Source organism: Pelophylax lessonae, assembly GCF_965119305.1.
Source record: "Pelophylax lessonae genome assembly, chromosome: 5".
Lineage (NCBI taxonomy): Eukaryota > Metazoa > Chordata > Amphibia > Anura > Ranidae > Pelophylax > Pelophylax lessonae.
In genome coordinates, this window is record NC_138772.1 from 490863179 (window position 1) to 490886822 (window position 23644).

Sequence of the window (23644 nt, forward strand, 5' to 3'; positions counted from 1 at the left end):
AAAGAGAAAGAGTTGGTAAGGAGTAAAGCAGAGCCCTAGATAGCAGTAACCAACTGACAGGGTCTATATTCCTTCCCCACTCTGTCTAAAACTAAAAATAAAATAATAACTTTTTGTGCTGGACCTACAATGTAAAACGACCTAGTTGTTGCCATGGTAAGCTTTAGAACAACTGGTAGGTGATTCAACCCATCTGTATCCCTGATTACTGAAGTATCAGTTTTCATTTTTGAAAAGGGTTTCAATTTGGTAAATGCATTAATGATATGTATAAGCTTACAAAAAAAATCTAACTGGTAGTATAATTGTAATTATCACTTTTGCCAATTTCACCGTTGCCTATTGCAGTAGAATATTGTGGTCGCTGTTGCATGAGATTTTTGTTGTGGTCGAATAATAGTTGGTAGGTCTATTTTTAATCCATTATAAAGCCACATGGGGCAGTTCTGTTTTTTCAGTGGTTCTCAGGTGGTTGTATGGTTGTTGGGGATTATATAATATATCCGACACCTGGTGGGCTGGATAAACGTCCTGATTGGATGCTAATGTTTTGCATTGTTTGGCCTGCCGGTGAACTCAGTAACAAAACTGGGGGGAAGAGGTCTTTTGGGAAGAATTCTGTATCTTGGATAACTCAAGCCATTGGCTCCATAATTTCCTCCAGTACAGGTCCCTGATCCAACCATGTAACTGGAGTATAGACGGTGGGGTGGCTATATGCAAAGGACCGCATCATTTACATGTGCTTAAAAAACACACATCCTTCTAAATCTTTGCTATGCTTTGCTTAAGATTCCGTATTAACTGACCAGTATTCTCATAGGTTAAACTGTTCTGATCCTTTGTTGTGATACTTGGACAGTATAGGAGTTATCACACAAATGAAAAGTTGAGGTCAGTGTGGCGATGCCACAGTCTTGGATGTTGCAAACATAACCATTGTTAATCATTGTTCTAGAGAAGACAAATGCCCCTCTGGGGTGGCCCCTTACAGTTTATGTTCTGTTTTGTATAGCCACTGTACATAGCACATATGTTGCATTTGTACTGATGTTGTTTAGGTAAAACCGTGAGGATCTTACAGAAGGATAAAGCTTTACCATCATGCCTGATTAGCATATTTTTCTTTCCCATCAACCTTTGCTAATTTAAACGTTTAACTAATGCTGCTCTTCCACTGTCTCTGATTGCCCTTAGGACAGAAGTAGCCAGTCTTCTACTAATTGCTTGATACCTTGCGAAAGTTTTAATAAGAGTATTATAGAACAAGCTGCATAGCGAATGTTCATCCAAAACTGACAAACTTCCCTTTCTTTCAGTAGGAGTATGGAACAGGGACCAAGAGGGACAAGATCTGGCCCTGCACAGTACAATTTCATGGGCAGAGTGGAAAGGCATCGTGTATTAGATAACCACTACTCCCCAAACAGAGAAAGGTAACTAAAGTACATAGCAAATCTATTGAATAGGCAGAAGGTGCTATTTTAGTGAGAGTTAGAGGTTAACGACAAGGTCCATCAGAATCTGATTTTTTATTTATAGGATGCTGGTTGTGTAAACCATATGCTGACTTGCCATATCTCTCTAGAAATTAAAGCTCTAAACCCGAAAACAGAAAATTGTCTTGCAGCTTACCTGTCCTTAAATGTAGTGTCTACATTAGGTTTTTTTTTTTTTCCACCCAGTGATCCTGAGGGTAACACACTTTCTGTCCTAAGGTGACAACGCTCATTTACTGTACTGTATCTATGGAGGAATGGCGTTGTCACCTTAAGCTGCTCCGCTGATTTGGACTACATGCTCCTCTCTTCATCTCCATTTCGAGAGGGGTGAGTTTGTAGTTCATAGAAGATAGCTTGGAAGAAAGGTAACATAGGTTAAAGAATGAGTTCAGCTTCAGCTTACAGAAAGTGATTTTAGAAAGATCAGCATAAGTTTTTCTGTACTTTCTAAAAAAGGCAATTAGCCTAAAAAATAAAACTAGTGCAGCCACCACGTTTAAGACCTGGTAAGCTGTAATATATTTATTTTTGTTCTTGGGTTTAGACATCATTTAAATGTTGAGATCTCTCTACCAGAGTTCCTATCCCTGTCTCCACGTCTTAGAGGTATCTTCTTCTTCTAGAAGCAAGTATCTTTGCTAGTTGGGGGGATTTATGGGTTTAGATATCATTTAAATGTCGAGATCTCTCTACCAAAGTTCCTATCCCTGTCTCCATGTCTTAGAGGTATCTTCTCCTTCTAGAAGCAAGTATCTTTGCTAGTTGGGGTGATTTATTGAAGGGACCTTTTGACCATGTTGGTAGGAGTTTTAGCGTATTGTTGGGTCACCCAGATCAGAGAAGTTTTAAAACCGGAGCCAGGGTTATTTGTTAAAGGGAAGAAGTGAAAATCGAAAAAATGGTTAGTTCCACTCTAATGTTACCAATTGTGGCATCTATCCCAAGAAATAATTCCAAAAAAGGAATTAGACATGAGGACGGGATGTTGCGACACCAGAAAATTATATTAGTAATAATGATAGGAAGTGTGGATGCAAAGTAGATAAAAATAATATTTTTATTTAGATTCAAATGCAAATTCAAATGAATCTAAATAAAAATATTTTTTTCTACTTTGCATCCACACTTCCTATCATTATTACTAATATAATTTTCTGGTGTCGCAACGAAGAAGTCAAAATGTTGCATTTTTTTCAAATTTCTATGAATTCGCAGCTTATGCTCCCTATAATAGATACTTTTCCCCCTTTTTTCTTTACTTTATAAAGCTTAGCTTTAGTAGAATTGTTCACATACTTTACTTGCCAGAACACTATTTCAACACATTTTTAAGAGTGTCTCAAAAGCCAAAACAGTTTTTTTGGTTTTGGATAGAGTAGGAGAGAATTATCAGTTTTGTCTTCTTTTTTTTTTTTTGTTGCCATCTGTGTCTCTAATGGGGAGACGTGCGCTCTATTTATTTTTGTGACCATTGTCCCTGGGACAAAAAATGAGCAACAATCCCATTTTTAAGTTGTCACTAGAACAGGACTTAGAATTGGAAGGGGAATCTTTGAATAAGGACACTTGTTGCAGTGACAGCTATCTAAGAGGGCATTACCCTCACTTTGGAAGGATTTCCTCTCACTTTCTGATGTTTCTACACAAAAGAAACAGAAGGAAAATCTCCTCAATGGGAAATAGATGTACAACATAAAAATGAAAACCTGATAAGTGTTTTAGTCCTGTACTCTGTCCAAAAACAAATTTATGGCTTTACATTTTTCTTCTTTTTTTTTAAAGATGGAGATGCATAACTATCAGCCTACTGCAAATGTAGAGTTTTTTTTTTGTTGTTGTTCTACTTGGTTTTTCTTCACAGTTTCTGAAACCTTAGAACTTTATTTTTCAACTTTTTGAAATACATTTTCATTTTTGAAAAATAGCTTTTTATTTGTCCTTCTCTTACTTATCTTTAAAAATAGGCGAAAATGGGCCTGCAAAAGCTGCAAAGCAAGAATTCAAGATTACTTGACAACCTCTCAATGTCTATAAATAGGCCACTGAAAGTGAAATCCTGGTACTCTAGTTCAAAAAGTTATGCATAAGATATAAAACTCCAATCAATCTATTATAGAGAAATATGAACTGCTAGACTGTTCTTTAGGGGAAAAAAACAAGATGCTGCAAAAATAAAAGTGACTTTGACATGTGGCATGTAATGTTGAAGAAATAAAGAGGGTATCCTAGAATGACAAAATTGTGTTGAAGAGCTCAAGGCTATCTTGCTGAGCTGAATCTCGGTAGGAGAAGGAGATAGAATGCTTTTTCTGCACCAGCGAGTTTTACTATTCTGATGTCTCTAATCTAAATAAAATTCCAAAAAATGAACGCAGAGAGAGATTCCTTTGCAAAGACTGCGACAAGTGGACAGAGCCTGGAGCGCTGTCGCTGAGGTCTCATTGCCAGGTTACTAGAGAGATAAAAAAATGAGAGTGGTTTAGCCCACTGGTATCTGCCTATAATTGAAATATCAGCTTTGGATGGACTTACCCTTTAAGAAAGAGAGAAACTGAAAATGAGGTCAGTGTAAGCATAGCTTAGTTTTATTGGTGCTGTGTTTAACTCTGTTGTACCAGAGCTGTTAGTACTGTTATTAAGGACATTACTAAGATTTTTATTTTTAACAGGCTACAATCCAGGGTACAATCTTCATAATTTAGCAGCTTTCTGAATGCTAGGACTGGTCGATGTTGCTTAGAATGGAACTATTATGTTCTTAAAATACCTCTGTGATGATACTGACAGTGAATTCATGGAGTGTTTCATGGTCTGCAAGCAATATGTCTACCTATGTTTAATTTGGCAAATTATTGCCTATAACACCCAAATCACAGCTATCATCTGCAGGTTAGGAAATAGAGAATTATGATTGGCTCCTGTGGGCTGCACAGAATTTTTAATCCTTTCTTTTTTTGAGGTATCCCCCTACAGATGTGTGTTTATTTGGGTTTTTCATGACCAAATAAAGGAATATATTAGGTGCAATGTGGGTGGTAGCCAGGGCCATTCCTTTCAAGAGGCAAGGTAATAATATTATCTTTCGTCATACTCTTTATAGTGAACCGGTGCATAATTTAAATGCCTGTAATACCCCCTTACCTCCTGTATACCTGCACACACTTACCTTCTGTTTGCTCCTCCACCATGCAGTTCAGCTACCTGAAAGGATGGGATGAAATACCCAGTACATCTAGGTATGGGGGGCATGGTGACTCTCAGTCTTTCTCCGAATACAGTTGCCTGAGAGGTCAACCGCTGTCACATTGCAGCAGGAAAAGAGTACCTAGCAGTGTATAAGGTCCAATAATCTTATTCCAAAAGCTGCTTCCTGCTACAACCTACTGAAAACCTACCCCCTCGAGCAACTTCCCTAGTGTGTGCGGCAGCAAAAATGTCGGAATAAGGAAGTGGCTTTTCATTGCTGCCGTAGTGACAATGATTAGGAACTGTCTTGGTGTTTAGGATCTATTGCTTTTCAGGCATTTTTTCATTTGATAAGATCAGCATTCCATTTATGATGCTTAAAGGAAAGCCCACATTTAGGATGTAGGTTAGAGAAGATTTTTTACCACTTTGATTGCATTAAAGTACTTGTAAAGGGACACGGTTTTTTACCTTTAGGCATTCTATGCATGAAGGTAAAAAAATCTTCTGTGTGCAGAAGCCCCTCCAATAATTACCTGAGCCCCCTCTTGATCCAGCGATTTCCACGATAGACTTGCCTCTTCAGGGACTTGCACTCCTGATTGCTTTTGGTAGTTTTGCCAATGCCTCCTGCTGCTGTCAATCACAGCTAATCAGGAGACGGAGGGGGCGGGAGCGAGCCATAGCTCTGTGTGTGAATGGACACACAGAGCCGCAGGTCGGGAGCGCTTCTGCTTGGGTGCCCCCAGAGCAAACTGCTTGCTGTGGGGGCACCCAGGAAAAGGGAGGAGCCAGGGAGGGACCCGAGAAGAGGAGGATACGGGCTGGTCTGTGCAAAACCATTACACAGAGCAGGTAAGTACAACATGTTTGTTATTTAAAAAAATCATCCAAATACATGTTTACTTCATGTTCACGGCACTTCACCACTGGTTTTTTTGCATTGTGCAAAAGTCTACAGTTCGAAGTAGGCAGATGTCACAGGGCTAAGTGTCCTATACTGCCTTAGACTGCTGCTTATACAAGTAAGCATGAGTCTTTTCAGTGGGCATTGCGGAAAAGGATTGCAATCTGTACATGCTGATGTGCTGTGCGATGGCATGTCAACTTATAGTACTATCATATCAAAACCCCAAGATTTTGGGGTTTTGATAAACTTTAAAATCCCTCTACAGAGTTTGACCGATGTATGAGAATAAATACGGAGGGGGTCTGTACTTAGGGGGGGCACTGATGGTGGGGGTCTGTACTGAGGGAGGGGGGTCTGCACTGAGGGGGGTCTGTACTGATGGAGGAGGGTCTGCACTGAGGGGAGGGGGGTCTGTACTGAGGGAGAAGGGGGTCTATACTGATGGAAGGGGGGTCTGCACTGAAGGAGGGGGGTCTGCATTGAGGGGAGAAGGTCTGCACTGATGGAGGGGGGTCTACACTGAGGGGGGGTCTGTACTGATGGAGGAGGATCTGTAGTACAGAGAGAGGACGGTCTGCACTGATGGAGGAGGGTCTGCTCGGAGGGGAAGGGGTCTGTACTGATGGAGAGCAGTCTATACTGAGGAGATTGGGGTCAGTACTGATGGAGAGGGTCTATACTGAGGGGGAGGGGTCTGTACTGATGGAGAGGGGGTCTTTACTGATGGAAAAGAGGGGTCTACACTAATTGAGGGGGGTCTGCACTGATGGAGAGGGGTCTATACTGACGGAGAGGGGTCTGTACTGATGGAGAGGGGTCTGTACTGAGGGGGGTCTATACTGATGGAGGGGGGGGGGCTATACTTAGTGGAGGGGTCTATACTTAGGGAGGTCTGTACTTAGTTTGATTTAGAGGGGTCTGCACTGAGGGAGAGGGGTCTGCAGTGTGGGACGGCAGTCTGCACTGAGGGTGGGTGGTTTGCACTGAGGGGAGGAGGGTTTGCACTGAGGAGAGGGGAGGTCTGCTCTGATGGAGAGGGGTCTATACTGATGGAAGGAGGAGTCTATACTGAGGGGGGTCTGCATTGATGGAAGGTGGTGTATACTGAGGGGGGAAGGGGGGGGGTCTGCACTGATGGAGGGTTGCCTGTACTGAGTGGGGGAGGTCTGCACCGATGGAGGGGGGTTTGTACTGAGGGGAGAGGTGTCTGTACTGATAGTGAAGGGTCTGTACTGATGGAAGGGGGAGCCTATACTGAGAGGGGGGTCTGTACTGATGGAGGGGGGTCTGCACTGAGGGAAGGGGGGTCTATACTGATGGAGGGGGAATCTGCACTGATAGAGGGGGGATCTGCACTGATGGAGAGGGGTCTATAGTGCGGGAGGGGGATCTGTACTTAGTAAGGGGGATCTATACTGTGGGAGGGGTGGGTCTGTACTTAGTGGGGGGGGGTCCTATACTGAGGGAGGGGTCTGTACTGAGGGGGGTCTATACTGATGGAGGGGGGTCTGTACTTAGTGGAGTGGGGTCTGTACTGAGGGGGGGACTATAGTTGGTGGGGGGGGGGTTGACACAATGTTTTTTCCACACCGGGTGACACCAACCCTAGTGACACCTTTGACTATTGGTGGTACAATTTGGTGTAGGTATTGTAAGGCAGGCCATAGCAATGTAGCCTTTTTGGGGAATACGGTACATTTGCTTTATCCAACTACCAGTGTGAAGAGGTATCTTGCTAATGTAACCAGCACACTTTGTCTGTGCTAGTAAAACTTGGTTTGAGTGGCTGCCATGTTTAGCTGTTAGATTTGGTGCAAACACAAACACATTGAGTTTCCTCATCTGCATTGAGTGAATCTGAGCTTCTGGTGTGTTGCTGTATCAGTAAACCAGTTCAGCTCTTACAACTGTACACCTACTATGAACCTGAGTAATTTTTACATTTCTGCCATAGGCCTGTTTATTCAGCAATTCCTGCTGGCTATACGCATATATGTGGCAGCATTGTGCTGGGCCTTACTGCCGTGCTGCCCCATACATGCATACAACCAGTGTTCATGTTTTGTGCTAGTAGCACACTCACCCCCAGCACTGTGACCACATTGTCACTATTTACAATTGGTAGCAGATAGAAAAGACTCTACTCTTGATCACGTGACCACTGTGAAAGCCAATCACAGTGATCACACATTAGGGATGCCCAAGAAATGTCTCATGCTTCAAGAGTTGTAAACTGTTAAAGGGCTGGCAAAAAGTGGTTAAGATGACAAAGTAATATATATATATATATATATATATATATTTAAATTTTTATATATTTTTTTTTATATTGTCTGGCAAAATAAGACTTTATTTCTTATTCAATCCACAGACAAAAAATAACAAAACCAAAAAATACCCTTATTTCTGGTTTTATCGGTGTTAATTTGGCCTGTTTAAAAAGTCATCAAAATTATGATTCTGGTACAAAATATTGCTAGGTTATTTACAATTGAAATAAGGACTGTTTTTTCAAATTCTGGGTGACATTAAAAAAAATTAACAAATAAAAGAATAAACAAAGAAAAGAACGTTCTAAAAAATGTAATTAAAAAAGAACAAAAAAATAATAGGGGAGAAGGGAAAGGGCACAATTAGGGCTAATTACAGTAAACCAATAGTTAGCAAGCAGTTAAATAGAAACACCTTTTTTGTTAAGTTGCTTTTACTGTTATCATTTGCATCTTGAAGCCCATCTCTTTGATTTGCAGATGAATATAACAGAGTAAATATAAAAGTAACAATGTTACTTTGTATCTTGGAATCATGCCTGAACAACGTTTATAAACATGGTGTCAGAAGGTCCACATTTCGGCAGCAGCTGCTATATTTACACAGGAACCCCGGCTGTCATTTTGACGGCCAGGAACTGTCCTTATATGCGAGGGAAAGGAGCAGCAGGGGGGGGGGGGGAACAATGCCTACTAAATAATGTACTTTAACAACATTTTGGGGGCATGTGTAGCATGCTCAATGACCAAAACTGGTTAGGGACAATGGAGCTAGTTCCAAATGATATCTACTTTCAGCTTATTTTTTGCTATACCTCCCCCAGATTAGGACCTCCCTTTCTCATCCTTTTTAACGTGGACGAAACTTTGAAAAAACTTCCAGGTCTCAGGGAACTCCACAGAAAAAAAGAAACTCCTAAAAATATAATATACTACATAGGATTTTTGAGGTATCACACCATCTTTGTATATTAAAAGGTCATATCTTTTTATTTTTACAAAAGACAAAAATGTAATATAATTCCAAGAAAAGAAGTTTAACATTAGGCATACAATACTTTTACATATATTACAGTTACATAAGCAAGTGGTTGACAGCATGACCCCCAACATTCATGGGGAATGATTCATGTAGACATCTTTGACACATTTCCCGGGGATAATGCCTGCTTCTTGAGGAAAAACTAGCTTATAATATCTACTGTGAATGCTGAGACAATACGCAGTATACACTACACAGCTACACCATGTAATGCTGGCTATTTGGAGCATTTTGTACGCTTATAGTGGCAGCCTTGGAAGGAAGGAATCTTACTAGATGGCACCTTTGCAACAGTTATCACTTCCTGGATATTGTCTCCTCTTTTTTATTATTAAAGAAGACTCGTCTTTTTCTTACTCTTCATGGCCCTAAGAGGCCCATTTCATTCACAGTGGTTGTTACTTTACATCTTCTATATATACTACGTATTGTCTCAGCATTCACAGCAGATATAAGCTAGTTCTTCCTGAAGAAGGGGGCCTTGTCCTATGAAACGCATCAAAGATGTCTACATGAATCTTTACCTATGAATGTTGGGGGTCATGCTGTCAACCACTGTCTACATATGTAACTGCAGTACATGTAAAGTATTGTGTGCTTGTGTGTAATCTAACTTCCTTTTTTTAGGATTTTAATACATTTACTGGTAAATCTTTTGGAAAAATTAAATATGAACTTTTATTATACATGAATGGTATGGTACCAAAAAAATCCTGTTTAGTATATTACCTTTTTAGGGGTTTTTTTTTTCTGTGTCATGCTAATAGAGGATGTGATACCAGCAAATCCTTTGAACAAAGATTGGCATTAGGTTTTTTGCCTCCCACGATAACTTTTTTTTGTCTCAGAGAACTCCTGCTAATGGTTAATAAAGCAACAACCAATGGTACCTGAGTAAGATGAAAATGTAGCAGTAAATAAAAGAATAAGCATTTGGTTTTTTAATACTCAGGGCTGCTAAATATGAAAATGTTTTTGGTAATAATAAAAAATGAAGCAAATAAATATAATAATAATAATAATAATAATAATGGCAAGTAAACAAATACAGGCAGTGGAAATTGTGGTGTCCCCCCACATTGGAAGTCTGTGGAAAGTACCCTTTGCACTGGTGGTCCATGAGATGAGGTCCCTTTTTAAGCTGGTAGTCGGTGGGAGAAGGGCCCCATAACATATGTGGTTAATAAGAAGGGTTATTCTTATATTGGTTGCATTAGAAAGAATCCTCCTTTCTGTGTTGGAAGAAAGCCCTCCTACCTCTCTTTACAGATAGCTATAAAGTTAGTTGGTGTTGGTAATTATCTGAGAAGCAGAAATTGCTCTTTGCTCAAGGAAAACCCTAGCAGCCTTTGAAGGAACCCTAGGGTTCTAAAGAACCCTGGTTGAGAAACACTGGTTTAGAGTTAGGAACCACTTTCAGGGGTGTCTTCATCAAGCAGAAACAATTTGTTTTTGTTTGTGATCTATAACTGCAGCTGCCCCCGAAAATCTTATCATTACTGCTGGACCTCTGGCCATTCTGATAGCATTGCTTCATAGTAAAGGACCAATAGGAGCAACCTCTAACGGTACCAAGGGATGCTAGAATTTTGGATTAACTCAGATTATCCTGGCACTTGGCTTTAACTGTGGTTTGTTAGAGACTGATGAAGGTGCGTGCACTTAACACTGTAACAGTTTTTTTTTTTTTTTTTTAATGACAACATTTTTTTTGCAACAAAGTTTGTGAAAGCATGATCCACAATTTAACCTTCATGATTACCTATTTTATGAGATTTGGATGGATAGACACAGTGCATTTGTAGTAATAGTGTTACTCTTTTTGGACACTAATTAAAGTACCTTAGCTCATTTAAAATTCCCACCACGGACACTATAAAGCTCAAAGGAAAAAGATTCTAGCAATGTAATTTGTGAATAAAAGTAATTAAAACGTAAGAAATGCTGGACACCAACAGTGCGGAATTTCAGAAGAGTAAAGAACACAGGCCCTAATTTATAATCATTTGGAAAAATATATATCTTTGAGGTCAGTTCATTCCCTACACACAGCTGACTTCTTGTCTTTGTAATCAGCATCTCCTCAGCCTAGAAGGGACGATAACATGGAACAGCTAGGCTTGGAATGGGGGTGGTTTTATCATAGAGCTTTGAGCTCTCAGCAGTGCAAGATATGGAAACCTTGACCTATAAGGTGTGTCTAAAAAGTTTGCTAAATGGTATCAGAAAACAAACAAAGCAGAAGATACAAACAAATTACCTTTATTGGCCTTCAAAATCACCATCCTTCACAACACACTTTTGGCAACGTTCATAAAGCTTCTGGAAACTGTCAGCAATGGCCTCTTTAGGAATTGATTGCGGAACCGCTGACAGACATTCTTGGATTGCTGCCATGTCCACAAAACCTGCGCCTTTTATGACGCTCTTCATGCGGGGAAACAGAAAGAAGTCTGGAAGTGGTGAAGACCATTCCATTGATTGCCGCTTGGATTCCTGATCGAACTGGTTAGCACCAGGTCTTATCCCCTGTCAAGATGGTTTGCAGAAAGGATGGATCCTGGTCACACATGGTAATGAAATCTTCAGAGGTTTCCATCTTCTGTTAATCTGTCAGCATGTGCAGCACAAATCGGGAAAAGATCTGCTTACCCAAATCTTTGCGGACAATGGCACCATGTCCTTGCTAATGCCCTATTCCTCCGCCATCAGTCATAGAGTAAGTTGCCGATCTCGTGCCAGCATTTGTCACACTCGCTCGATCATGTCTGGCGTTTTTCTTGCCAACAGCTAACCCAAATGTGTCTCATCCTCAGTCATTTCCTTCCTGTCACGAAAGCTTTTGAACTAGTTGTAAACGCATTTTCTGCTCACAACTTCTGTCTCATACACTTGCACCAACATTTTATGTATCTCCATTGCCATTTTCCTCAATTTGTAGCAGAACTCAATGTTCACTCATTGCTCCATTGCACTTTGACCCTACCTCTCACACTGACTACGTTCGACCACCCACAGCGGGTTTACCCTGATGGTCACGTGCACTCTAGGTGGCGTTTTTCGATGTGTCCCTGGAGAGCCATGTGCATGCACGTGCACCTGGCCCATGTTGCTGTTGACATATCAGACCATTCACCAAACTTTTTAGACACACCTCCTATATCATATACGGTTTAGGGAACCAGTAATGCAGTAAGACCACTAAAATTATAGTGATATGATCCCATTTGGATAACAAGCATATTTAGGCAGCATTTGTACAATAAACTGTTGGGTTCTCATGTACTGTTAACACTTATTCACAGGGCATACAGGAATATTCTAACCACTTATGAACCGCCTGCCGCAGTTTTACGTTGGTAGTTGACGTTAAATAGCCGGGTTATGGCAGCAGATAGCTGCCATAACGCCGGTATTTTTTTAAACGGCGGGCGGTCCGCTTAAAGGTGTTCCACCGCTTCCCGGTCGTTTTCCCCGCTTACCAGAGCCATCGGTAGCTGGGAAAATGATCTGGTTCGATGGAGTCCTAGGCAGGAAGTTGAGTGAGGGCAAGGTGGCCCCCCACTCGACTCTATGGCCTTGGAGGATCGGAGCGATATCATACGCTGCTTCCTCCCAACAGCCTTAGGGGGCCCATTCTTTTCCTTGCAGAAAAAAATTACTTTTCTTTTTCTTTATTTGTTTTTAAGTGTAGACATGAGATCTGAGGTCTTTTTGACCCCAGATCTGACATTAAAGAGGACCTGTCCTGCTTCTTTCTATTACAAGGAATGTTTACATTCCTTGTAATAGGAATAAAAATGATCAAAAAAATTATAAAAGGGACAGTGTAAAAATTAAAGGTAAAATAAATAATAAAAATAAAATTTAAAGCGCCCGTCCCTCCGAGCTCGGATGCAGAAGCGAACACATACGCAGCCACCTATATGTTCAACCCACACATTTGAGGAATTGCCGCGATCGTTACAGCGGAAGCAATAATTCTAGCCCTAGACCTTCTCTGTAACTCTAAACTGGTCACCTGTAAAAAAAATTAAAGCGTTGCCTATGGAGATTTTTAAGTACCAGAGTTTGTCATCATTCCACGAGTGTGCGCAATTTTGAAGCATGACATGTTAGGTATCAATTTACTCGGCGTAACATTCTCTTTCACATTATAGAAAAAAATTGGGCTAACTTTACTGTTTTCTTATTTTTTAATTTAAAAAAGTGTATTTTTTCCAAAATAATTGTGCTAAAAAAATATATATTGTTTGGGGGTTCTAAGTAATTTTCTAGCAAAAAAATAATGATTTTAACATGTAAACAACAAGTGTCAGAAAAAGGCCTGGTCCTTAAGTGGTTAAATAACTGGACATTATTCTTAAAGCAGATACCAACCAATCTCATTGTAAGGTTTAATGTGTTAAATGTGTTAAAGTAGAAGTCCAACCCTCATTCTAAACTCTATAATATCTACCCTGTAATGTAAAGATGTCTATACTTTCCTATTCTAAAGGCGCTCCAACCCGATCACATGATCTCCCCAGTGGCTGGCTTCTGTAAAAAGAGAGAGATTGCCAACAGCGGCTGCAGTGCCCAGGAAGTGATGTCACCCATCAGCTTACTATAGGGCATCTGTTGTTGGCTGTTCCACTTCTACACTGAAGCCAGTGCTGGAAGCTGCTCATATGACTGGACCAGAGCACCCTCAGAATAGGTAAGTATAAGCATCTTCCTTCTATAGGGTAGTTCAGTGTTTCTCAACTCCGGTTCTCAGGGCACACTAACAGGCCAGATTTTAAGTATCACCTTGGGGAGTTGCAGACTAGAATACTGCAATCACTGAGCAACAAATGATATCACCTGTGATGTATTTCAGTTTTCTTGCAAACCTGGCCTGTTAGTGTGCCCTGAGGACCGGAGTTGAGAAACACTGGGGTAGTTAGTATAGGGCTTAGGATGGAGGTGGAAGCAGTTTTTAGCTTAGATAGTAGTATTTGACTGGACTTCTATTTTAGTGTAGTTTCCACAGTAATTTTCAGTGTTATTCATTTTGCAGCTTTTCTTACTGGTGATCCTGCCATGAACACCCTTATTTAGGCACTTTCTGTTACAGGGTGACAACAGTCGGTCACTGTCTATCAGGTTTTTCATGCATTGTTACCTTGTCGCATGTTCCCCAAATGGAAAATACAAGTGGCCATGCTAATTCACATTCCACAGGCACTGTCCACTGTTGTCACCACCAGGAAACCCAATCTTAAAATTGACGTTCAGCAGTTTGCATGTAGACAGGAAAAGGCTGAAAGATATAAGCATATTAAATGGAGGATGAAAACATGGATACAAATGGAGCCCCAAACCTGGAGATTCCTAACATGCAAATACTGACCTAAAGCAGGTCAGTTTGGCCCTGTTCATTGACACTGTCTATCACAAAGATAGAGAAGAGGAGGGATGGAGGTATGCACTGCATCAATATTCACACCAAAACACATGGGTTTTTAAATGAAGGCTGGCAAATGGTCCAGGGCTCTTCACAGCCCTGTGTGCAATGCACAACAGTGTATGATAAAGTATACGTGTATTATATTCCAAATACTTACATAGTAAAAAAAATACAAGTCCATCCAGCTCAACCAATAGAAGGCAAAAAATAAATAAACATTATACAATCCTATATATACAATCCTATACCCACAATTGATTCAGAGGAAGGCAAAAAAAAAACCCCATAAAGCATGATCCAATTTTCTCCATCAGGGGGAAATATTCCTTCCTGATCCCCCAAGAGGCAATCAGATCTTGAGGGAGTCTGTTCCACATTTTCACAGCTGTTACTGTGAAGAAACCATTCTGTATTTGGAGATGAAATCTCTTTTCTTCTAGACATAAAGAGTGCCCCCTTGTCCTCTGTGATGAACTTAAAGTGAATAACTCAACACCACTTATGTGAATTGGTACCCAAAACTGAACTGCATATTCCAGATGAGGTCTTACTAATGATTTGTACAGGGGCAAAATGATGTCTCTTTCTCTCAGGCACATACCTCTCTTAATATAAGAAAGGATTTTGCTTGCTTTGGAAACTGCAGCTTGGCATTGCATTATTATTATTATTATACAGGATTTATATAGTGCCAACAGTTTGTGCAGTGCTTTAGAATGTTGGGGAAGACAATACAGTTACAGTAAAATTCAATACAGGAGGAATCAGAGGGCCCTGCTCGTTAGAGCTTACATGCTACTATTAAGCCTATGATCTACCAGAACAACCAGATCCTTCTCCACCATTGACTCCCCCAGCTGTTCTCCTCCTAGTATACAAGATACATGCATATTTTTATCCCCTAAGTGCGTAACTTTACATTTATCAGCATTAAACCTCATTTGCCACATAGTTGCCCAATTAAACAGTGCATTGAGGTCGCCTTGTAAAATGGAGACATCCTGTAATAGCTTGGTGTCATCTGCAAACACTGAAATGGTACTTTTAATCTCAGACCCTATATCATGTATATAGATATTAAAAGTAAGGGTCCCAACACTGAACCTTGGGGTACACCACTGACAACCCTAATCCATTCAGAGTAAGAATCATTAACCACTACTCTCTAAATGCAGTCATTTAGCCAGTTTTCTATCCATTTACAAACTGATTTTTCCAGGCCTGTAGACTTTACCTTACACATTTGCCGTGTGTGGGGAGCTGTGTCAAACGCTTTTGCAAAATCTAAATATACACATAGCACCCAAACTTCTAAACAGGGTAAATAAATGCATCTGCAATGCACAGAAATGCATGCTCTTAGCATTAATAATGGTCCTTGTATGAAGGAGCACTTAGTATTCCAATTTTTTTTTTTTTTTTTGGGGGGCTATATATTTCATGGTTGACTTTCATTGTTCATGGTTGACTGGTTTGAACTATGCCATTGGAAACCGTATAACCTACTTTCCATGTGTTTTTGATCAAAATGCACTGGATTGCATGTGGTGTGAACTTGCCCTTAATGCCCCCCTCCCCAGCAAAACATCCTCACCTTTCCTTTGTTTAACCTCCTCTGCCAGCAGCAGACAAAACCACCCTGGGCAAGCTACAAATTACTCAAGTCATAGTTTACACAAGGCTATGGACTCTACCCAGTGACAGTGATAATGCTTGGGGATTGGCTAAGCACTGTCACATGCTCCTACCTGTGGGTACCGGGTAATTTCCTTACTCCCAGCAACTGAATGGAGTGGCAGAGGAAAGGAAGGGGAGTTTTGACTGCAGGGGGAGGGGGTATGAAGCAAATGTGTTGCTTCGCTCTTGTATGGACCTGAAGTTCTCATTTCATTTAAAAATCTCAAATTATCGTAGGTATGTATGGTTACAAAAAAAAATTTAGAACAGAATCCATCTTTTTGTTAGGATTTCAAAAGAATAATGTATTGTGTTTCATGAAAAGCGTGCTTGTTTCCATAACTACATTTAGGCTGTAATGCTGCAGTGCGAGATTAGTTTTCAATTGAAATAGAATTGCACCCTTCAGTCTGTTCCCCAAGGACCAGCATTGTTTATATGATGTATGTTGCTCTCGGTAACCTGCATTTCCCAGCCAATTCAACATCTCACTGTTCTTGTTTTCTGTCATGGCTGCAGTCATTATCTCACACTACCTCGCACCAGGTTCAGTCAATCATTTGACCAACATCTAAGAGAACCAAGGTATATCTTTGTATTCTTTTAGTGGTGTGTGGTGCTTCTGCACATGCTGTGTGTCTGAATCATTTGCTGTGGAAGCAATTTAGCGTGCTTTTTTTTCCCCTCTTGGTGATCCATTACATTAAAATTCCATATATTGTTGTTTTTACCTTCAAAAAGAAGGCCAATTATTGGGGTCGCCAGCTGTTCCAAAACAGTTTGGAACTCTAACTCTGTCATTCAGCAGAAAAACTCCCAATAAAATAATGCTATGGTCCCATGTCTATGAAAATGCAAAGTCCACTTATTATCTAGCGGCCTCCCCTAAATAAAAAGCACTAAATTGAAGCACAGATAATTATATGAAAAAAAATACAGACAAAAAAAAGTAAAAATAACCATATATTCTAATTTCCAGCACCTTTGCCTAGCTGACGGTGATGTCATTGGGACAGCTGAGGATCCCAAATCTTGCAAAAAAAAAAAACACCCCAGCCCTGTGCAAGAGCACATTTTTGGGAGACTTGCTTTCCCGGGAGGCTGTGAAGGACCCAGTTGGGGGTAGCTAATTTAGTGTGCCTTGCATTTTCAAGCAAGTTCCTTTTTAAAGCCCTGTACAGGACAAAACTTTTTATTATTTTGCATAGCGAAAGGAAGGGTTTTTGGTTGTACTTACACTTTAAGAATTTGTTCTCTTCCCTTAAATACCTTGATCCTGATATAGAGTAATGCTCAAATCAGGATGGGATTATATATATGATACATGAATAAATTACACAAATTACTTTTCCGTTTTTATGGTAATACATAGGCATTCACACTTGCCTAAAAGAGGTTACTTTCAACTTTTGCAAGGGAAGTCTGCACTCCGTGCCATGTGCGTATGTGCCTTTAGCCTCTTGATTACAGCAGTCTGCTTCCACATACATAATATGCTTGGAAGTATTTTGGGACTGCGTAAACCTCGGGGAGTGGAGGGGAGGTGAAAAGACAGATTTTTGCAGACTTCATAATAGCAGGTGTGATTGCTATGGCCTTTATTTTCCTGGACCATGTGAAAATTATTCAAGTAAGTATAACCCTTTAAGTAGCACATTAGTAAGTATTTTTAAGGTCAACTCCATCTAGAGCTGATATTTTAGTTTTGTGTGGGTGCCAGTGAATTACATTACCCGTGGGTGTCCTAAATCCCAAAGTGACTCTAGTTGTGAAATACCCCTTGATAGTTTAAGTATCTGCCCCTTCAAAGAGACCACCGGTAAGGTGGAACTCTCATCTACCAGGATTCCTCAGCAGTTTACCCTGCATTATATGGAGTCTGTAAGGAAGAGTGACCTCCATTATATGACTTTGCATTGGCTGAAGAAGTTGATTATAGCTTAGAATCCTAACAGAGATGCTAGATAGTGGCAATAAGCCAAACTAGGAATGGCCACAGAAATATCAGTTTTGGGTAGAGTTGGCCAATAAACATTTCTTTTGCAGTAGTTTCAAATGTTAAAATATTTGATTGCATGGATAATGAGCTTTTTGTCTCTGCCTGTTTCTTGGCAGCACGGATCACCCCCTTTACCCTATCTTTTGTGAAGATGCTATCCGATTACTGCGCTCCCGTAAGATGTGCCGTACTTATTCTGAGGGTGCTTACAATGATCATGAGAGGTATACATGGTGTGGAACATGCTACAATACCTCCATGCTGTGTGCCCTTTATATATATATATGGCCGTGTATGCCTATATATAACAAAGTGTGCACACAGTAGATTAGATGCCTCTGCATGGAGTGTTTGCCTTTTGATTTTGTTTGGCAAGTACCTTTTCTTAAATTGCTTGTACACAGAGCCCAACAATGCATTCAGATTTTCTTTACTGAAGGGTGTTTTTACTCAAAATAGGTGGTAGGGGCCAGCTCTCAGGGTATTGATGTCACTGATAGTGCCGCTAAATAAAATAGTAGACCTAGGACCAGCATACCTAAAGTTGTTCATTAAATCATGCACATTTATTGAAAAGAAAGGATATCAGTACCCAACATCAGACAAACAATTTACTAGTGCCACCCCACAGACAAGGCTAGTGGGTAAATGAGGTCTGTATATACGTTTCAGGTTGCAACCACTTTCGTTAGTGAAGACCCTGAGGCTGCACAGCCCTGGAATCAGTATGAGGTCATCTCTCCTAGAGGTTAGCTTTCTATATATACACATACTGAGGACAAAGGTGGATATTGTCTTCCGCAGTACACAGTCAACTAGCTTAGTACACTTAGTACACTGCAGGTTGGTTCCCGGTAAGAAGTGAATTGCTGCTTACGATACTTGTCAAGTTTATTAAAATTGAACTCCACGAAAACAGCTACATACGCAGATGAAATACATTTATGCATGTTAGTTTACTTGTCAAATGATTTGTGTTTCTTTCCATTTAGGGCTCATTTACACTTGCTTCAAAACGTGGCATTAAAAACGCTTTTTTAAAGCACTCTGAATGTCAATCAAAGCACCTGTCACTAATTATAATGGGTACCTTACAGTCCTGATCACACATTGTGTTAGCTTTCATTTGCTTCAAAAAATTATACCCCAAGTCGCCTTTTTTGGTGTTTTAAAGCATCTTCTAAGCCTCCATAGAAGTCTATGACAAAACTCGCTTACATTACCTGAAGCTTTTGAGAGGCTTTTATTCAGCGTTAGCTTTGCTTTGTTTTGGAGGTATTGCAGGTATGAGATATCCCAGGATGCACCAGGAAACAAACAAGCAAAAAGACAGAAAGACGTCATCAGCAGTCACTTTCGGCTCATGTGTCTGTATTCTGGAAATGTTTGGTGCAAACGTCACATCTTGTGTTCAGTGAGGAGCAGTGGGAAGGTGAGTGGGGTCCAGACTGGAGTGGAGCAACTAGCAGATGACACACCTGTTATGCAACGTGGGAACGCTATAGTGGAAGGTGAGCAGGGACCAGAGAGAGAGGACTGAGCAGCAGAGGATCAGCAGAGCTGGTGGACCAGAGCAGGAGAAACTAGCAGATGTTACAAGTGGTGAGCAGCATGGAAGCAATAGAGCAGGAGGTGAGTGGGGACCAAAGAGAGAGGAGGATCAGCAAACCAGAGGAACAGCAGAACTGGGGGTTACTACTGAGTTGGGGATCATCAGAGTTTGGGGATACTACTGAGCAGGGGATCTGCTGAACAAGGGTACTAAAATTCTAGGGATCTGCTGAATGAGCACACTAATACACTGGGGATCTGCTGAATAGGGGTACTAATAAGCTGGGGATCTACTAAGTGAGGATACAACTGAGCCAGGGTTATACTGAGCCCCTTTAAAACAACTAGAAAATCAACACACACAGAGCATTTGCCAATCTTCATTAAAGCTTCAAAAAGCACCAGCAAAGCAATAAAAACACATAACGCATGTTGAAGCGGTAGGCGCTTTAATCTGTGTTAGAGTTGAAGCAAGTGTACATGAGCCCTAAGATATTTATACAACTCATAAGTGACAAGTATATTTATACAACTCAGCCAGACTGTACAGCCAGGCCTTTGACCTGATTTTTCTCTGCCTCAGTAAAGCAATGAAGCTAGATTATATCCCCTTCCATAACCTGTGACTGCACAGTGAAGGAACAGTAGCAGTTCACCCTTCTGCTCACATTACATTCTTCCTGTTATTATGTTTTTTTTTAGCACATGTGCAAGCAGCACACCTGATTGGCTCTAGTGCTGCCCCTTCCGCTTTAAGTTCTTACAGGGGTTGATGCCAAGTAAAATTTAAGAATATATTTCATCATTTTGTATTAAAAACATAACAAGTGACAATCTTAGGATAGGACTACACGGGCTAATACATTCTTTGCTACATACAAACAAAAGCTTGTTTGTATGATCCTTTTACCAACATATTTATTTCAGTTTACTGCACAATAGGTGACTAATAATGAGTGACAAAGAGATTTATTGTGTAAATAATGGCAAAACATTTTTTTTTCAATTTGGATAGAATACGGGAGGGTTAAATCCCTGTCAGTTTTTTTTTTTCTTTTGGGGGGGGGGGGGGTTGCATCTGTGTCCCACCCAGGAGATGTTCCCTTTGCTTCCGGCCCCATAGCCAAATCCCTCCAAAGTGAGGAAATTCTGGGGTGTCACCAGGGTCACCAGAACTAGTGTGCCCATTGGAAAGTTTCCCCTCTATTAGTGTTCTGATGGCATCCCAAAATTTGGTATTTTTCTTTTACTTTAACTTTCGATGATAATGGTAAACATGACAAATATAGAGAGTGAATCACAGACAGCAATAAAAACTGACAGTTGTTGGGATTCCTCTCCACTCTATCCACAACTAAAAATAAAAGTTTTGCATTTTAGTTACACGTTAATCACCCACAAAGCCCCAGACCTACACAAGTGTCCTAGAAAAGTGAAGACACCAATCAGACTGCAGGAAGAGGAATGTTTGAAGTCACCCTATGGTTGTAATAAACAAAAGAAATGAACGCTTACTGTATATAGTATAATGGCCAACCCCATCTTTCCTCATGCATAGTCAAATTTTCTCCTCCGAAGCTCAGGCTGCTTTAGTATGCAAATGTCAATTACTAGTGAACAGAAGCAGGCCACTAGTAATGGATATTTGCATAATACTAGTTGCATGCTAGTTTTGGCGGTTGAGAGCCTTTTTCTGTCCACTGCCATTGCTGTGTTTTACTAATGGTTAGTGGGGTTACTCATCATAGCAGAGGGTCAATATTGAGGAGTCATAGGAGGAGGTGAGGTTAGGCTGTTGACTAGGAAAGCTGGCCGATATTTGCATTGTAGAGCAGACCGGTCTTCAAGAGACTTGAAGGTGATATTGTCAATAGGACAGAAAGTGAGAGTAAATACTGTTCGGTTGTCAACTGCGGACGCAGGAGATCATTTCCAATGTGCCAGTTTGTTTTGTTGGCCTTTCCCCTCAGATTGGGAGATTTCCACTCACTTGCTGTTGTTTGTCTGCGCAAGAAGAGAAGACAAATCTGCCCGATGGGGACACAGTGTAAGAAGCCTGACACAGTCTAATCCTTCCTCAGTCTACCCAAAATGAATAGAAGACTATAGAAAACTATAGAAGACACTACACACCACTTTAAAAGGTCTTTAATGTGGTTGTAAAGGCATAAGGTTTTTAACTTCATGCATTCTATGTATGAAGGTAGAAAAACCTTCTGTGTGCAGAAGCCCCTCCAGCTGCCCCTAATACTTATTCTCTCGATCCAGTGATGTCCACGAGAGCCTTGCCTCTTTGGGGACTCGCACTCCTGATTGGCTTTTGGCAGGAGCCACTGTCAGTCACAGCCAGTGAGGCAATCAGGAGACAGAGTGGGCACACAGAGCCACGGGTCGGTAGCGCACCTGCTTGGGTGCCCCCAGGGGCCAGGAGCTGCAGCATTGAACCCGAGAAGAGGAGGATCTGGGCTGCGCTGTGAAAAACCAATGTACAGAGTATGTAAGTATAATGTTTATTTAAAAATTAAAAAAACAAGGCTTTAATTTCACTTTAAGCCAAAAGTAGAACATTTAAATCTGCCAAAAACCTTGGCAGCAAAAATTATATGGGACTTTTTCTGTGAAACATGGCCCACCACTTCTTCCTCCCAAGGCTTTAAATGGTCTACTAGGCTACCTGTCATAATAACGGGCCAATGACAGAGCTCAGGAGCTGGGCTAAACCTTTCTATTGGCTATAATACTTCTGGATCTACTGATAATTCAGCATCTTATCTCATGTTTTTTATCTTATGCTTAGTGAATCTTGCCTAGGTTTGTAACAGGTTTACTTTCACATACAAGGAATAGTATATTAACGTTTCAGATATTATTTAAATTAGGGTGTTATAGAGGTGATCAAGAGCCTGTTTGAACAGTCTGTTCAATTTATATTATATCAGCTAGGTTGTAGTGATTGTACAAGCAGATTGTAGCATGTGGTTGCCAGTTCACTACAGGAAAATGGTCTGCGGGATGTCAATTATTGAAGTATCAGATGCCCATGGGTGGATAACTGTACAAACAAAATTGCGAACTGTAAAAACAAATATTTGCAACAGCTAACTTGTTTCTAAAGATTGAAGCCTATTCTACTCACCCTTGATTTACTACTTTTAGTAAGTCACTGACCCAGGACAAGCATGCAGCCAGTAAATGTAGAAGTCAAGGTCAGTCACCTACTAAGTTGTCATGCAAGGTTTAATCACACCTCCAGAGCTTGAATCTATGATGTATGCATATGTCCTGGTAACCATTGTCACTGAGGCAAAAAGTGACAGAAATCCAAAAAATTTGTTGTCACCAGACATCTGTCTTAGAGGGGATTTCCCTTTGGAGACATTTCCTCACACTTTCTGTTGTGTAAATGGGACAGGATATGAAAGGAAATCTAAAAAAAGAAAAAACATGCAACGGGTTTTAGCCATTCCCTACTCTATCCAAATTTGGTTTTAGATGCACGTTAAAACAAAGTGTAGGAACTATCATGTTCCCATTGTTTATGTATAGTACCACAAAGCAAGTTCTTTAAATTACACATGAAATGTGTGAACAGATTTACATCCGTTGTACTATTTGTCATGTGTTTAGGAGGACTGGACAGGAGAAACGAGTGCCTAATGTAAATTGTGATGAATCTTCCCCATCTCCTGAAAGGTATAGTTATTAGCATCCTAGCATTAGTGTATGAATAGATAGTTGTATTGTGTTACAGAATATTGGAGGTTGTACAGCCTTGGAAGGGTTTAATTTGATTATATTGTTACCTAACGATGACACCTATTTTATTGTGGGTGTTGAGAAGGATTAGGTCTATAAAATGCATTGATCAGTGCATTATAGTATATGCAGCCATATATCTTCATGGTGTCATCTAGATGCCATTCCAGGAATCTGTCCCTTCCTATTCAAACTGCCTGTAAATGACCACTAAATCATATAATTTACTTAAAGTGTGTGGCCTAAAAGGAAACTTGAGGAAAAAATCTTTGTGATAGAAGGCTGATTGAAGTTCTGATAGAAGTCCCTATTGTCTAACG

The 23644-nt window shown here is 40.5% G+C and overlaps 1 protein-coding gene across 39 annotated transcripts in view; it reads left to right on the forward strand.

The window, feature by feature from the left end:
- Positions 1 to 23644, forward strand: part of RIMS2 (regulating synaptic membrane exocytosis 2) — a gene marked incomplete at its 5' end in the record, with an annotated part of 943810 nt that overhangs the window by 675819 nt on the left and 244347 nt on the right. For 17 of the 39 annotated variants that reach the window (XM_082257909.1, XM_082257877.1, XM_082257910.1 and 14 more), the window contains 4 exons: positions 1320 to 1436; positions 16538 to 16603; positions 18134 to 18241; positions 23196 to 23261. The exons of 3 other annotated variants lie outside the window; for them this stretch is intronic. In XM_082257909.1, the coding sequence (XP_082114035.1) occupies positions 1320 to 1436; positions 16538 to 16603; positions 18134 to 18241; positions 23196 to 23261 (357 nt within the window). The remainder of the gene's footprint in view (positions 1 to 1319; positions 1437 to 16537; positions 16604 to 18133; positions 18242 to 23195; positions 23262 to 23644) is intronic. 19 more of the 39 variants (XM_082257884.1, XM_082257890.1, XM_082257885.1 and 16 more) reach the window with 3 other exon arrangements.